Below are 17,097 nucleotides of genomic sequence, written 5' to 3'. Positions count from 1 at the left end.
TGGCCTTTCTCTGTGATCCCTCCGTGTCTGTGGCCTTTCTCTGTGCTCCCTCCGTGTCTGTGGCCTTTCTCTGTGCTCCCTCCGTGTCTGTGGCNTCCCTCCGTGTCTGTGGCCTTTCTCTGTGCTCCCTCCGTGTCTGTGGCCTTTCTCTGTGCTCCCTCCGTGTCTGTGGCAGTATGAAGCAAACCTGGGATGCAGAGATTGCTTGAAGCTCTGGGTCCACTGACTTTTTCCTCCAGAGGCATTTAATAAGTGACACCATTCAAGACCTCACATAACTAGTACACATCAGCTGGGTATAACATGGATGTTTACATACCAACCATTGTACTGGAGACTGAACATATAATATGATGATAATCTCCATTATGGATGAAGTATTTAGATATGAAGGAATTAGGGACTTTTCTAAGAGCAGGCTGAACTCCAGGTTGTGGACCCCCCAATATTTAAAAATTTTTTTTACTCCAGGTTGTGGACCCCCAACTTTTTAAATTTTTTTAATCAGGTATTTTCTTTATTTACATTTCAAATGTTATCCCCTTTCATCGTTTCCCCTCTGAAAACCCCCTATCCTTTCCCCCAACCCCCTGCTCACCAACCCATCCACTCCCAATTCCTGGCTCTGGCATACCCCTATTCTGGGGCATAGAGCCTGCACAGGACCAAAGGCCTCTCCTCCCATCGATGACTGAGTAGGCCATCCTCTGCTATATATGCAGCTAGAGCCATGAGTTTTACCATGTGTTCTCTTTGGTTGGTGGTTTAGTCCCTGGGAGCTCTGGAGGTACTGGTTAGTTCATATTGCTGTTCCTCCTATGGAGCTGCAAACCCCTTCAGCTCCTTGGGTCCTTTCTCTAGCTCCTTCATTGCAGACCCTGTGCTTAGTCCAAAATGGTAGACTGCAAGCATCCACCTCTATATTTGCTAGGCACTGGTGGAGCCTCTCAGGAGACAGAGATATCAGGCTCCTGTCAGCAAGCACTTGTTGGCATCCACAAAAGTGTCTGGGTTTGGTGATTGTATATGGGATGGATCCCCAGACCCCCTAACTTTTAAGATCATAACTACTATTGTTTCTTTTCAGTAAATATTAGACAAATTCCACCGGGGCTTAAATAATATTAACATTTGGCGTTCTTAGTAGGGTTTTTTTTTCTATGAATACAAAATTAAGCCACCGCTATTTGATTAACTATGTGATTATTTTGGAAGAGATGTGTTTTAGGAGAGAAGCCACATAACTTTTTTTTAGGAATCAAAACAGAAGGATTGTAATGGAAGGACACACTCTGGTCTCTAATAAAACTGAGATTAAAGTCTTTACCTGTGAAGTAAAATTTCACTGATTCTGGGAGACCTGAAAGAGCAAGAGAATAAAGTCAGTGTTCTAAACATTTTAGGATCAGAAAGAGAAGGGGAATGTACAAACCATACAACAATGATTAGCAAAGTGAAAGATGTTTAAATCTAAACTGTCTGGCTTAAAGAGTGATCAAGAGGTCTTTTGCTCATAAAATGTTGCAGTTAGTGATGACAGCACTAATTTTAAATATAAAAAGGATATTCATACTGGAATAATTTGATGTCACAGCAGTTAGGGTGATTTGTAATACATTCATCCAGATCCTATTTTATCAGTACATAAAATTCCTACAAACTGGTGAATGTGGGTAATGACAGTGTTCAGTGGGGCGGGGGTGGAGGGGTCGGTCAACTCCACTGTAGAATTGAGTGACATCTGGGACATTGATTTACACACTGGAGCCATGAGAGATTTATTTTGTGGCATTTGTCTCATAGATTAGACAGGGCATGCCTCTTCGATTCTCTCTGAAGAGAAGAAAGTGCAGTGCACTTGGAAATTACTTTAACCACTACTGACATGTTTTCTTTCCTTCTAATCCCTGGATAGCCCAAGTTTCCTATAAAGTAGGTCTTGTAAAGTAGGGGCTAAGAACCGTGAATACTTCCATGGGCTATTAGTTAAGCAGTTACTAAATACCCCCAATCCTCCTCTGAGAAGGGTCTCTTTCTGCCCTTAGGGATTGCCAATCTCGTTGAGGAGTTAATCATTTTCTGGACAATTGAACATACACTACATAACCACAAAGACCAGTTTATGTTTACCATCATCAAAAAAGAAACCCTATAATTATTTAACCAGTAGTCAATTTACTCAGAAAAACACCAGCTGCTTTGTTTGAATAAATTTACAGCGTAAAAGTAATCCCACTATTTATAAAGCTACACAACAGATACTCCTTAAACGTCATGAGGAATGGACACAAAGATGTCTAGAGTCACTCCAAGGCACAGAACATGGGTGCTGTGCTGACTGCTGGACCGAGGGAGAAGAGAAGAGATGGTGACAGCGTTCAGTATTCTACTGCAGTGGAAGGTTCTGCATGCACCAGCTTCAATAAATAACACAACTTCATCAGGTTGTTTCCTACTCAATCTTTATTTCCAGATTTATTCTTGACTTCTTTTGTTTCCCCCTCCCCCCAACATAATATTTGTATTAATTATTTGAGAATTCCTACTCAACCTTTCAAAAGAAAACTTTGTAAGTTGTCCTCTGTCAAGTCCTGGCGCTCATGTGGGAAGAACACTTGCATCCGTCCCCATGTGAACATGGCCTCTACCCTGAGAGACTACAGTCCACAGAGGACTCAGCTTCCTACTCTGGCCTCCTTGTCAAGTTCATTCCTGTCACTGTGGTGAAAGAGTCCTCATGAAAACCATTCCTCATAGCTTCAAACTCTCACAGTGTTCTTCATGTTCTAGACCTTTGTGTTATAAACCCAGATCTTCTGTGGAGTATAAAGTCAGGCCTATCTCTCCTGTCAGGCCCATCCCTGCCTGCTCTGCTAGACCCTGTATATCACAGCAATACCATGCCCTCCTTTAAAATCGCTAGGATGCTACATTTTCTTTTCCTCCAGGAATCTTCTCCCCGAATCCCCACATGCACCTTTAGCTGCGTTAGCCTCTGCCCATCCCACTTTGCCAATAGCTCCATGCTCAGCCACCTCTTGAATCCTCAGTCCACAGCAGCTATTCTGTTTAATGTTACCACTGAACATCCCTCCTTTGTCCAGAGTTCTTATCTCAGTCTGCAACTAGATATTTATTAGTGTGAGTCTTTACCTCATCATCTCTACACTTAATCTTATCATCAGTCCACGAGCAGGAGCAATGGTTCTTTCTGCTTTCCACTGTATTTCTGACACCTCATCCAGAGACTGGCATGCCAGAGCCAATAAAAGTTGGCTGAAAGTATGCCTATGTATGTGAATTCATGATTAGAGAGTTAGAGAAAGGAGAGGAGAGGAGAGGAGAGGAGAGGAGAGGAGAGAGAGAAAGAGAGAGAGAGAACCAGAGCCCTGAGCCCAAGCCTATACAGGTTGGTAGGCCCCAAGTTATTTGGAATAGGCAGAAGAGTGTCAGTGTTGGGAAGCTTTCTGTGCACAGGTTTTTTAGAAGAGATGGAGAACCAGCTATGAAGATGGAGAGAGACTCAGTGCCTTAGGGCAGAAACAGAAGCATTACCAACAAATGAGAAGGCCATGATCTCCTGGAGGTGGGGAGGTGCTGAGGGAGGGCGATACATGATCTGTCCTTGGTTTATATCGTCCTGAGTGAAATACCGGATGGGAGAGTGAGGCCGGTCTCTGTGCTCAATTATACCTGGAGAAGAAGAGACAGACATAAATAAACAGAGCAACTCTTGGATGACAGGAAAGCCAGGTTCACCAAACTTCCCTTGCTAGTGAGTGAGGGAGAGTCTTTATCATTCAGGAGCACTGACTCCCGAGCTGGTCCTATAATACTGCTGTGAAGTTACTCAAGAAATAGACAGATCTCTGGCCAGGTAATGGTTCAGCCAGTAAAGTGCTTGCTATGTAAGCATGAGGACCTGTCTTTAATACCCAGATCCCATGGCTAAGCATGACAACACATACCTATGCTATAATCCCAGTGTTGGGGAGAGAGAGATGGAAAGAAACACTCAGGCTTGTTGTTCACCCTGCCTAGGTAATATCCACGATACTGGGTAAAACTACTCCACTAAGAAGGTACACAGCAAATGACACCTGATGTCTACCTTTAGCCTTCACGGGCACATGTGTTGTGCACTTGCACACATCTGCACATACCAGAGCACGTGTACATAAATATGCACATGCATCTAGATGACATATGGGTAGATGGATAGATAGATGATGGACAGATAATGGATGGATATGTAGATGATGGATAGATATATAATGGATGGATAGATAGAAGATAGGTGATGGATAGATACATAGATAATAGATAAATAATAGATAGATAGATAGATAGATAGATAGATAGATAGATAGATAGATAGATAGATAGATGATAGATAGATATAAGATCGAGAGAGCAAGGAAGAATGAGAGAAGGAGAGACAGAGACCCAAATAGTCTTCATTGTGATTTAGAGAACATAAACTATGACATAAACTATGCATGGTGAGGTGTAACTCACTGCCACTAAAACAGTTCAGTTACACATGATTTTCTGTAAGTGAACTACATGCTGCTATCACTTTGAAACTTCCAACCGAGGTCCTAAGACAGTGGGGTCAAAATTATCTTCTGATGGTGTGCTGAGGAAACACTTTCCTTGACTTCCTTTTAATTTCAGACCTCCTCCATTTTTGTGATGATCCTAGCAACACAGGCATGGGTCTTGACTGTTGTACGTCAGACCTAGGCTTATAGCTAGCACTCAGTTTATAATCAAAGCTTTCATGGCTGCAGGTTGGCCTGCAGTTCAAAAACTTCAGGCACGGAACTATACTGTGCTCATCTCGTCTGTCTTATTTAGTGTTTAGAAGTAGGCACGTGAGGGTTTTGGGGTTGAACTAACCCACCTTCGGAGACAGGCAGTCATTCTGCAGGAAGCAGCCTAGCCCAGCCTGGAAACTCAAACCACGGTGGGAACCTCTAGATACAACTTAATGTTTTTTCATTTCCTTAGCTTTTATCAAAGGGCAGTGGAGTTTCATTATTACACTCATTTTCTTTTGGGGGATGTGGTAGTGAGAAGGCTTCCTGCTTGTGAGAGAGGCAGTCTCAGAGGCAAGAGCAGAGCTGCCACTATGGAAATTGACCTCCCTATGACCTCTCATGATACAGGCTTCTTAGCTAAGCCCAGCACTAAAAGAACTAGAGGTAGAGGCTGATGACAGGTGCCCCCTGGCCTCTGACTGGGGTTACATGTGTCCATTTTTTCCTATGGGAAGAGGGACTTATCCAACTGGAGAACGCACTGAATCTATGCGGCTCATCGCCCTTTAGACTTTGACAGACACTCTAGTCAAAAGCACGTGTTCATTTTGATCTCTTTGCCTGTCCAAGCCTGTTCTGGGCCCCTTTCAGACAATTCCTGTGTGTGTGTCTAGTTCTTTAAGTGGACCAGAGGGGGACATAATGACGCTGGTACAGCTCTGTCAGAGCACAAGGCAATATACAGATCACTTCCTCTTCTTTGTAAACCAGAGGACACAAGTACAGATCATGAATATCAGTTCCTCCTTAATCCTCCATACACATCGCTGTGTAAAGAAGCAGGCAAAAGCCCAGAGGTTTTAGGACTGGTCCAGAATCACAAGGCAAGAGCATCCCTCAGAAACCCCTTCACTGCCAGCGCATCACCGGAAACCCCTTCACTGCATACCTTACCTTGATTTGGATGCAGAGGTACAGTGATGTTGTATATAATCTCCCCACTGGGACTCTCTGCCTTCACGAAGGATAAGGACTGGGGCTGAATGACACTTAGGCCATCTTCACGAGCCTGGATGGAATGGGGAAAGCAAGAAAAATCAGAAGTGTGATGAGGACAAGAGCCAGAGGCAAAAACCACATCTCCTAAAGAAAACAAGACCAAATTTGCTCTGGGTTTTGGTATTAGTCTCATTTGTCAAGATCATCTCCAAAATGTAAATGAAGGCTCTGGTCTCTCTCACGCTATGAATGTGGCCAGCCCAGAAGCCTTTCAGGAGATCCAGGCCTAGGTCGGTTTCCTTATCTGACTCCTTCCTCCCTCACTGCCATCAAATGTATGTCCGAGCTGTTGGTATCCTAATACAATAATAGCTTCCCCAAATGGAACCTGCACTAGAGCACTTTGAAGAAAGTGCTTGAGAAAGCACCACGGGCTGGTCATTCACATCTGGCTCTGCTCTACTAACTTCACAGGCTAAAGGTGAATCTGGTGTCCACTGAGAGGGCCAGGCTGAGAGGTTGATGTCTTAGCCCCACGAGGTTCTTCGGATAACTCCTGTGCCCCAAGCCTTAATGGGAACTCTTCAGCATTTGGGTTTCAAGGGGCTAAAGATGAGGCCATCTCCAACACCAAAAGTGGCTAGCCACTTACATTCAAGACATCCTCTTATCAAAGCAAAGGAACATCCCCTCTGTTACTGTCACTTCTACTGTACTGTTCAGAGGAACTAAACTCCCCCATTCTCTTCTACCTTTCAATGAACAAGGCAGAAGACTGTTAACTGGACAGTGTGTCTGCAGCTAGTTCCACCCAGATGGTGTTTCCTCTGCTTATATTCACACCTCAGACAACACTCAGAAACTCAGAGAGTCAGATTCTCATCTCCTTCACGGCAGTGAGTTGAGGCCAGCTGTCACAAAACCAGTGTGTCAGCAAGTAAAGGGAACACTAGTGTGAGCCTGGGTCTGGGCTTCGGTCACAGGTGCTGTGTCAAAATGTTCCAAAGCCGCCTGTCCACTGCAGACTCTTCTGGACTGACCCTGAAGGTAGGGTAAAGTTTGACATGCTCTCGTGCCTTTAAAACCCTCCTCCGTTCAGAAGGAATTTCCCCATTTAGAAGAGGATTAAGCAGGGCTCACTCCTGCTTATAGGAGGGTGTGGTATTCTTATTTTTAACCATAAAAAGCTGAGGGCTCCAGTTGCTCTGTAATTGTCCCAAAGGCATAGCTGTCCCAGGGAGAGGCAGCGTCTGCAGGTTAGGACAATCCCTACAGTAAAGAATCACATTTCAGGCTCTTGCACAGGTCTGGAATGTAATGAGCAAGAAAATTAGAATTTCCAACAGCAGCTGGTCTCCCCCCACCCTGCTATGCCAACATAAAACAAGTATGGACAACAAATTAAAAATATTTGCCCCATAAAAGATGTTTACAGACCATTCATGTAGGTACCGACAAATAGACAGAAAGTGCAACTTCAGCACCATGTTCAGCATGGCTTAGCCTCTTCCAATGTCAAAAACCACTATAGTCAAATATTCTCAAAGTGCCATGCAATGCGTCTGAAAATTCATATGCTTCTAAACAATAAAATGATAAGAAGAAAATGGTTATAAACATAAGACTACTGAAAAGGGGAACAGGTTCTAGCCAAGACATTCTATTTTGGAACTTAAAGAGCCCATCTCTTTACTGATCAAAATAGACATTATGTAGAAAATGGGAACACTTAAATTCCTAAAGCAATATTGAAGCTGTGATTGGTCAAATTAGTCAATTTTAATTATTTGGAATGCCCAATATTCACCAATTAAAGACATCAAGAAGTGGGAGAGTAAGCTTCATGGAAATAATTATGGAAGATATTTTTAATAACATCTGGCCAACGATTAAGAATAATAGTTTTCATCATACTGTATCACCTCTGACTACATCTAGATCCCAAATCCTTCTCCCCCTGCGGTTCCTGCTCGGCTCAGGGCCAGCCTCTCCCTGACACTCACAAAGGCTTCACAGGGCTCTCACCTTGCCTATTGGCTGTTCTCAGCCATGATACCAGGAGGACATCAGATCTTGTTCCTCACCTGTCATGGCTTTCCACGACATGAAGTATAGAAGTCAGGTTCTCACAGCGATATTGTATGTTCCAGGTGCTTTTTATAAACCCATCCCAGACTGAGGCTGCCATGCCTACTATGTCCCTGACCTCAGTGAAAGGCACAGCTGTATTCTTAGGGGTCTTTGTGTATTCTGATTGGCCTTGTCTCTAAAATCTCCCCATCTTTTACTGCTCTTTGGCTTTCTAATCATCTTAACTGTTGCTAAGTGTAGAGTACTGTTAACCATAACTCATGATGCTCTACAAAAAATGCGGTAGAATCTGCCACCTTAGAAAACCTAGACTCCCCATCCACCAAGTATGTTCTCCTCTGTCCCCTCCTCTCCTTCCCCCCCCTCCCCGGGAAACCACCGCTCTGCTTTCCTTTCCTACACATTGGACTATCTTTCTGTTGCTGTACAAGCGGAGCCAGGTCTTATTGGTCTACTTTGTTCGTAGCTTATTTTCCTTTGAATGTTTAGAGGTCAATCCAGGTTGCACCTTATGACGGGATTACTTTCTTTGTATGGCTGTATCACATTATACTGTGGAAGTGCACATGTACATCCACATGCACCCACACCTCACTGTAGTTTCTTTATCACTTTTGTCTTCTGATGGACACTCAGGTTATTCCCAGTTCTCTGCTACTGTGAAGAATCGTCTGGGACTTGCTAGAATTGCAGATTCTTGACTCCACAACCAGACTTACTGAATTAGAAAACTCAGAGTGAGTGCTAATGTATTTTAATAACTCTCCAGGTGATTCCAAAACATACTTAAGTCTGAGACCTTAAGAACCCTGATCTAGAAATAATTATACTCAATCGCTCAGCTCCTCTCCTAGAGGAAGCCCCTGTGACTCTCCCATGCTTCATTACACAAGGCACCCTCCTACTTGCTCCGGAATGGTTGCTCTGCTGTGGCCTCAAGCACAGTAGGATTCCTTTGCTTATTTATTTATCTAGCTCCTCCTAGATGCAAAGATCCTTGAACTAGAAACTGTGTTTTAAGGTCACCAACTCTTCAGCATCTTCTTCAGCACTTGTCATAGGCACCCAGAGAAAATAATGAATACGCAAAGGCAGACTCCTTTCAAACACACCTGTGAAATATTTGTGTGGACGATATAAAAATATTTCATCTGCATTTACCCCATGTCTTCACAATTTACCAAATATGTGCAAAGCTTCAGTGTTTAGATGAGTTCAAACCACTGAACTGAGGCTGCATTTTGTCACACATAACAAGCATGCCTTACAGTTACGGCCCTAATTAACGTCAAAAGGAATATCAGCTCTGTATGTTCTAAGTAATGTTGGTTAAATCACATTTTACAGTAAACTGACTTTTGAGAAATGCAAGGTTCAAACAGCCAGACCTACTCTGCAAGTGTGCAGCCAGAGATTAAAGCTGAAGCAAAATGAAGTCTTTTTAGAAGACCATGGCAAAGTCAATGGCAGGACCTCCATGGCTTCTGGCCCATTTCTTTACCCCCCTCTAAACTCAAAATAACAGTGCTGTCTTTGCATTTGGCAAGAAATGTGTATGCACATTTTTTTCCTTACAGTTTAGAGAAAATTCTGATCCAAGTTCCTCCAGTCAGAATGATGAATTATAGACTTTATAATGCTGCTGAATTATGATTTCTTTAAATTACAGTTTACGCTGGAAATGCCGATACTAGCTATTCATTAAAAAGTTTCTGCTTTCCCCCTTTGTGTCTCTGTCATTCCCAGTCCCGTAATTTCTGAAACTATCACTGTTCTCTTTGTTGTGGCTCAAGGCTGATATCTTACCTCAAAGTGTAATTATGTGGGTGTTAACTAAAACGTGGACCCATAATAATTAATTTACAGGGTTTTGCATGCTCATGGCTCTGTCTGAAAGAACAATCTAGCATTCCGCCTACCCTAGAAATAGGGTTACAGTATATTTAGTATTTCTTGCTTGTCTTAGCTGAGCTTTATAGGCTAATCCAGGTGGTACCGTCCTTCATTCAATCCAGCCATTGCCACTGTAATATGATGTTGACATCGACAATATTTATATTCAAGAATCATGCAATTGAACCATTAGAATAGCACTAGGAAAATCTTAGTGTTTTAGGCTATCTTATAATTTTGTGTCTGGGCTGCCTTTCCATGTATCCCATGGGCCATAGTTAGACATAAGTGCCAGATCTTTCCATGGGTCACATTCATTTCCACAGAGCATGCAAGGCCTTCTGGGATTGGCTGTAATGATCTTCGCACCTCTAATAAGCTCTTCTCATTTCTCCAGGGCATGGCACTATCTGCTTTTTCTCAGCCACCATTGGTTTTCTCACCTCAAGGTCTTCCATGTGCTCTGATCACCCTTGGCCATTCCTTCCTCCACCCTACCTTCCTTCCTTGCCGCAATACTCACTTGGCTAACCGGTTATTACTCATTTCTCTAGACTTAGCATCGACACCACCTTCTCCAGGAAGCTCACACTAGAAAGCCAGCTGCTTGGAGAACTTTAATACACAAGGAAGAGCTTCTCCAGCTAGGTGTTGCTATAACTGGCAGAATAGTTCCACCCTAGAGGTGTATTAAAACCCAGGAAGTTTCTTTTACATATTCAGAGAGAGGCACTGTAGCTATATGGAGTGCCATAGGAGGCAAGGGGCGATGGTTTGGTGGCCAAGATGGGTTCTACATAATCTTTTATTCTGGGTGGGACTCTAAGTACCTTTTTCAGGCTAGTAAGAAACGTTTTCCCAGGGCTGTTGTCTTTGACTCTAGGTTCTGGGTTTTGGGCAAAGCATTTACTACATCCTACACCAGGACACTGGCTCACTTCGCTTCTGCACAAGTAAGTACTTTGTTCAAGAGGGAAGCATTATCCCTGCCATCCAACTCACAGTCATATGGAGAGATGTCCCCAGGGAGAGTTTAGGTGCTTCGGGCACCTGAGGTAAGATTGCAATGTTGAACATGTGACTTTCCAGGTGTTCCCGGGCACTGGTGGCACTAGACACCTGAGAAACAAAACCATCATGGTGAGCCTTTTATTTTCTACTGGACAGAACATGTTCACCCTTAACCTCCCTGCCAAGCCATCTGCCTTAGAATTCCATATGTGCCAAACCACAACTTAAAGAACTATTTCAGGCAGTTTCTAAAGTCCAAGAGAATATAAATAAGAAAGAAAATATAGAATTTCATTATCTATGGTAGTTAGTAACACACTGAAACATTTCAGATTAATCTTTTGCTGTGATACCTCTAGTTTCACATGTACTTGAAATTCTCTTTATTTAACCCAATGCTATGATATTTTGCTATAGTAGTAAACAGTCTTGAAAGTGGATAATTTTTCTGGCTATAGGGTTTACCATGTATCTATAGCATGATTTTTTTTTTTTTTACTCCATTCCTTTCATCTATACCCAGCATAGATACTGACACATGGACCATTAATCATACATCTCACCCTCCTGGCTGTATATTAGTAACATTTACAGTTAAGGCAGTGATCACAAAGTCAACATTATTTATTTATTTATTTATTTATTTATTTATTTGGCTTCAGCATGTTGAAAGTTGTGCTGAGGATAGTGGTGATGGCCATAATCCCAGCCCTAGGGAAGCCGAGGCGGAGGGATGATGAATCGGAGACTAAGGTAGCTAACTAGTGAGATCCTGTTAGAAACAGGCCCCCAGACCTATGGTGTTCTCCATCACTTTCTCTAGCTCTATCTCAGTGCTACTGAGATGCTGCCTCAAGTCTCTCTTGTCTCCACTGTTTCCCCAGGCTTGTCACACACATGGTGGAGACCTGTGTAGCTACAAGTGGTTATATGACAGAAGGCAGGGTACTGTACCCTGTACCCAGCAGGAAAACCAACTTCTCGGCTTTCCTCTAGATTATGTCAGCTGCCCACAGGAAGGCTTCGGGATAGCCAGATGTCTTCAAGGAGATGCCAGTCTTACATCCTGCTGTGAGCCATACCAATGACCGCAGCTCTACTTCACTGATCAGCTAGTGTGGGCTTAGCTCTCATTAGCTTTTCAAAAGTGATCTTCCTATTTCCCAGCAAGCAATAGTATTATTACACATTTTACAGAAGAAATTGAAAAAAGAAATAGAGTAATGTCTCAAAGTCAGAGTAAGAAATGGTTCAGTTGGGTTTATCCTCTTGCCACCAGCCAAGGTGACCTTGATAGACTTAAGAAATCAGGAGCTGGGGGAGATAATCCCTTCTATTGTTAAGGCAAAGAAACAACATTGGTCAGGTTGTGAAACGTGGGTATATTAACAGAGCAAATGAGTCAGACTAGCTTCTCAGTAAAGACACTGATAGTGAAATACAATGTTAGTGTTTTTCAAACCACATCTTCTGGGACTGTGTCAACAGGATCTGAATATACAGCTAGTTTTTTACACCAAAATTGACTGTGGCTGTGCATGCTGCCTCACTGGATTGACTCTATTTAAAGATGCTACTCGCCTTACATAAATCCCATCATACATGCAAAGTAACAGATGGGCTGCATTGATGGCTCATGACAGCAAATCAGCATTAAAATAGAATTAAATCTATGCAGCTCATTATATTACACTTCCTGCTTTAAAGGGGGGGGGGAAGGAAGGGAAAAAACATATGACAACATCCTTTTGGTTAAAAATCTTCCGGGGACACTAAGATGATAAATGGGAAAAGTTGCTAACCATTTACTTTAGCACATGGATAAAGTGTCTGTGCATTTTAAATCAATATGTGGCATGCCTACAAAGTAATGAAACTGTAAAAATAGGCAGCTACACTTTTATGTCCAGGAGAACATCATCTCAGAGTCACTTCCCACGTAGAATAAAGATGCTGTCCCTGTTCAAAATCCCCCAAGCCCCCACCTCTGGGAATGCTTCCAGAGGGAATTTCCAAATTGTTTTCTTAAAAAGCCAAACTCACTACCTCATAACTAATCTTCTTAAGCAAGAACGGTGATTACTCTTTGACCTAGCACACCACAGGTTGGATGATGTTTAGTTAATTTGTTATAGTGTAAACCCATATGCCTAAAATGATACTCTGTCATTCTTGAAGATATTTCTAAAGAATATCACCAACACTTTGAAAGCTATTTCAAGTAGGAGTTCTGTTATGTTTTATGTAAGAAATGTGAAGACTCTATAGGGAACCACTTTCTAAGTAATAATGTCCAGGCGTATGTCATAAATCTAGTGAGCAATCTTTGTTTGGTTTGAGACTGGGTTTCATGTATCTCAGGCTGGTCTTGAACTTGTTATGTAGTAGAGGCCCTTGAATTCCTGATCTTTGCACTTAGAAAGTGCTAGAAGTGTAGATAAAGACATGCTGGCATATCTGTCTTAAGAAGTCTTCTTTCTTTTCCTCTTTCCCTAAATCAGGACCTTCTGGCTTATTTTTCAATATTTTATTTCACTCAGTAATTAAATTGCAAGGCAATTGGTTGTCATTTTAGGAAGGTGCTTAGAATCCCTTTCCAGGGAGAGACTCCGCAGTGACAACACACAGTCTCGACCCCTGTGAAGGGGAAGGCAGATCTATGGGGTCTAGTTTGCTGAGGTGACTTCTTTTGATTGAGGTCTTTGCCTCAATCCTGACTCATTCTCTGAGGACCACTGCCATCCCAGGTGCTGAAATTGAGAAGTTAACTGGAGCAAAGGGCACAGAGCATTTGTTCACTTTCATACATTCGATGTGCTGAAAATAACCTCATTTTAATAGTCTCCATATTTCTATCAACCGTCTCTTTGGAAAAGCACATGATTTATGCAGTATAAATTAGTCAGGCAACAAAGACACACATGCCTGGCATTAGAAGTGGAGTACATCCTTAGGTGAAGGAAAACTGTGACTTGAAGGGGACACCATGTGGGCTGATCACCATGAGCAGATTTATTTCCTGATGTCTTATAGAATTCTCTCTTCTTGCTTAAACAGTTTCTCACACACCGTCCCTTATTTCTTAGCATTTCTGTCTAAGTTTTCCTTCTAAGTCCTTCTTGCTATAGGTGTGTCTAATCCTGTTGTTCTTTACAAAGAATTAGCCTGGCACTCATTTGTCACTCCTGGTGTTGTCAAATGAACCAATTTCTTCTTTTTAGCTCTCCGTGGCCTTTCCGTGTGCTTTGCTAGGTCCCCGAGTCAAGCATTTGGTCTGCCTAGCTCTGTGTTCTCCTATTCAATAATAAGTAGTACCATCAGTTTTCTTGTGAATACAATTTTATACACTTCATGTAAGTCTTCAAAAGTTATTGTCTCTTCAATGGTTCTTAATGGCTCACGTCTTTGGTTTCCTTTAAGAACATTTAAGCTATACCATACAGTTTAACAAACTTGTTTACTTTTTTGTTATGACTTTGTCTATATCCAGCATGACCAGATGGAACCTTCTATTTTTCGCTATTCTTTAGCTTTTACGGTTCTCCTTATGGTCTGGTCTATCATCAATTTTTAATAAAAGATAATAACATGTCCGTAGGTAGAACTTATTCTTTTTTACCCTAATAAGCACATTTATAAAACTTTTAATGCTATCAATTATGCTTCCCTCTTCTAGACAGACAAATTGAAGAAAATGGCACACGTGGCCTGTGAATGAGAGTGGTTAGGAGGCAGAGGGCACCTGGAAGCGGAAGGAGTCACTCTGAGCGGGGGCTCCCAAGTGTCTGTACCACACGATGCCATCATCGATGTCCTGCTGGGTGAAGGTGCTGATGGGGGTTGCCATCCTTCCATCAGGCAGGTGATGTCCTTCCTCCGCAGGGCCGGCTGGACTGTCTGCAGGCAGGTTCATCAGGAGGACCACCTCCCCTAGAGAAGCACAGGCCATACTGTTAGAGCTCTGGGGAAAGCATGCCGGAGACCTCATTCCTTCCCATCTTTACAAGCTGAAGAAATATGTGTGCCTTGATCTAAGGTCAGATCACTGTCAGAACTCAATGAATAGAATTGAATTCCCCTTTAGACACAGAACTCCCAGGCTCCAATAGCCATTTAAGGGCAGCTCAGGCATAGAGTTACTGACTAGTGTCTATTAAAATTCCATAATGGAACTCGAACTGTGGTGGACGCTGCAAATAGACCCATCCTGGGCACTGGATGGATACATTTCCATATGGAAGTTTCAGTGCAAAATGTATTCTACACAACAGTTTTAGGTTTTAAACTCGACAGATAGTGAGCTCAGTGGGAGCTATTCCTGAGAGGATTCTGTCCAGTGCAGATAAGATTGGCTGACATAGAGCACATATAGAAGAGCTGTCCCTGGTAGGACAGTTCAAACCCTGCCTCTCTCAGATTTCTGAGCTGACTCACACTCCTAAGGCTCCATTGTTTGTGTGTAAAGTAAAACCAACACAGATGGAACATCTGTAACTTAAACACCCACAATCCATACGGACCCAAGGTCCCAACCTTTTTGAGCACCAACATAATAATATCATAGCAAAAAATTCCATACTGGAGCAAACTCACATAACAGGTCCTAGTCAAATTTTAGGAACATTAAAATCACATATTGGATAGATCTCACTAACAGACCATAGTCAAGTGCTAGGAACATCAAGAATACTCTAGAAAGTCATTTTCAGGTGAAGTATATATGTGTATATAAAGAATTATAAATGATCATGTGCTTAGATTTGCGTCTCATCTCTAAGATAGCTCATCACTTATTTGCAAACACTCAAAATTACAAAAAAAATCCATATCTTAAAAAATTCTGGTCTCAAGCATGTTGGCTAAAGGATGCTCAGACTGACGGACACAAACTCTAGAGGCAGCTCGAGACAAAGATGGTGACTCCCACTGCCACCTCTATGTCTTGTGAGTGATGTCATCATCTCCCTCAAGATCCGACAGAGGACAGCGGATAAGAGTTGATTTGAATTGAAAGTTCATATTCTTGGCCATAAAACAGTTTGTTACAGTTTTCTGTACATGGGTCACTATTTGTCTTATAAATACCTTAGCATTTTCTGCCCCTCCATTTGACACATTTTATTTGAACTGAAGCAAGGAAATCTAAATCCAAACACAGCCCATTTGTTTTTTAATGCTTATCCCACACCCAAAGCTACTATCATCTTTAGGTGAGATCACAAATACAGAAGTGTTATAGGAACAATTAAAATTTCACAAGAATATGATTTTGAGTGAAGACCACACAGGAAAGTGGACAAATTTTTGAAAGCAGGCTGTGTTCTCTGCCTAACAACAAACCCCAAACAAGCTACTCTGCCATATTGATAGGAAAAAGAGTGGGGGTGCTTGTGTATATATGTGTGCGTGCACATGAGTGCGCTCGTGTGTGTGTGTGTGTGTGTGTGTGTGTGTGTGCGCGCGTGCACGCGCACAAGCGACAGAGAGAATAAGAGGGGAGCTGAGAGAAGATGGGTAGAGAGACAGAGATATAGAGAGACAAACTAGATTTCTATTTTTAAAATGATATGTAGGCAGATGCTCAAATCTCAAGACACTGGTTGTATTGGATAACTGATAACATAATTATTTTTTCAAAACTGGTAGCATTATTTTCATTACTACAGAGAAACCTGCCTTCTTACTCAAAGTAAACACCCATTCTAATATTTATATGCACTAAATTCAAGTTAGAGATGAGCAAGCCATACCAGAGGCTATTGAAACACTGAAATTTGAGGACGTCACCACCCTCACCCTTCTTCATTAGAACCATGTGATGTGGGGGACTGACTAGTTCTAGTCCTGGGTTACTCTTCCTCTGCTCACAAGTGAACAATTCTACCACAAATGTCTCCTAGTCATTAGACACTGTGATCAGACACGGCCTCCTGATTACCAGTGTCGGTACAGTTGCAAAAACCTCTGAAAGGAAATCGTCACAATGTAAACGGAAAGAGTGGGCTAGGAAACATCTGGATTTCCTAGTTGCTCTGCTTCATAACAGAAAAGACAAGCCAGATGTTCCTAACAATGCCTAATGAGAGAAATACACTTTCAACTAAAAAAAAAAAAAAAAAATCACCTCCATGTGACACAGGTATTGTAAGATATTATAGGATATTGACTAACTCCAAACATTTCAACTTAATAGTCTTTGGGTGCCTACTAGGCACCGTCTACTATAATAGGCCTTTAGGAACAGAGTGCCCACAGACAATCCGAACACACTTTCTATTGCTCATGCTACAGATCAGCCCTATAAGCACCTGGGAGCCACTGGGAGCTTCTGCAGGTGAGT

General features: G+C 42.3%; 1 protein-coding gene across 3 annotated transcripts in view; it reads right to left on the bottom strand.

The window, feature by feature from the left end:
• The window catches only part of Fras1 (Fraser extracellular matrix complex subunit 1), a 405,350-nt gene that overhangs the window by 99,387 nt on the left and 288,866 nt on the right, over positions 1–17,097 (bottom strand). For all 3 annotated transcript variants that reach the window (XM_021210427.2, XM_029545004.1, XM_029545005.1), the window contains 5 exons: positions 14,500–14,687; positions 10,749–10,865; positions 5,718–5,832; positions 3,556–3,693; positions 1,328–1,360 (listed from right to left, as the gene is read on the bottom strand). In XM_021210427.2, the coding sequence (XP_021066086.1) occupies positions 1,328–1,360; positions 3,556–3,693; positions 5,718–5,832; positions 10,749–10,865; positions 14,500–14,687 (591 nt within the window). The remainder of the gene's footprint in view (positions 1–1,327; positions 1,361–3,555; positions 3,694–5,717; positions 5,833–10,748; positions 10,866–14,499; positions 14,688–17,097) is intronic.

The sequence above is a fragment of the Mus pahari genome, chromosome 13 (assembly GCF_900095145.1).
Source record: "Mus pahari chromosome 13, PAHARI_EIJ_v1.1, whole genome shotgun sequence".
Taxonomy (NCBI): Eukaryota; Metazoa; Chordata; class Mammalia; order Rodentia; family Muridae; genus Mus; species Mus pahari.
The sequence above is the reverse complement of the archived record's forward strand: the minus strand, read 5'-3'. Positions and strand labels throughout refer to the sequence as shown.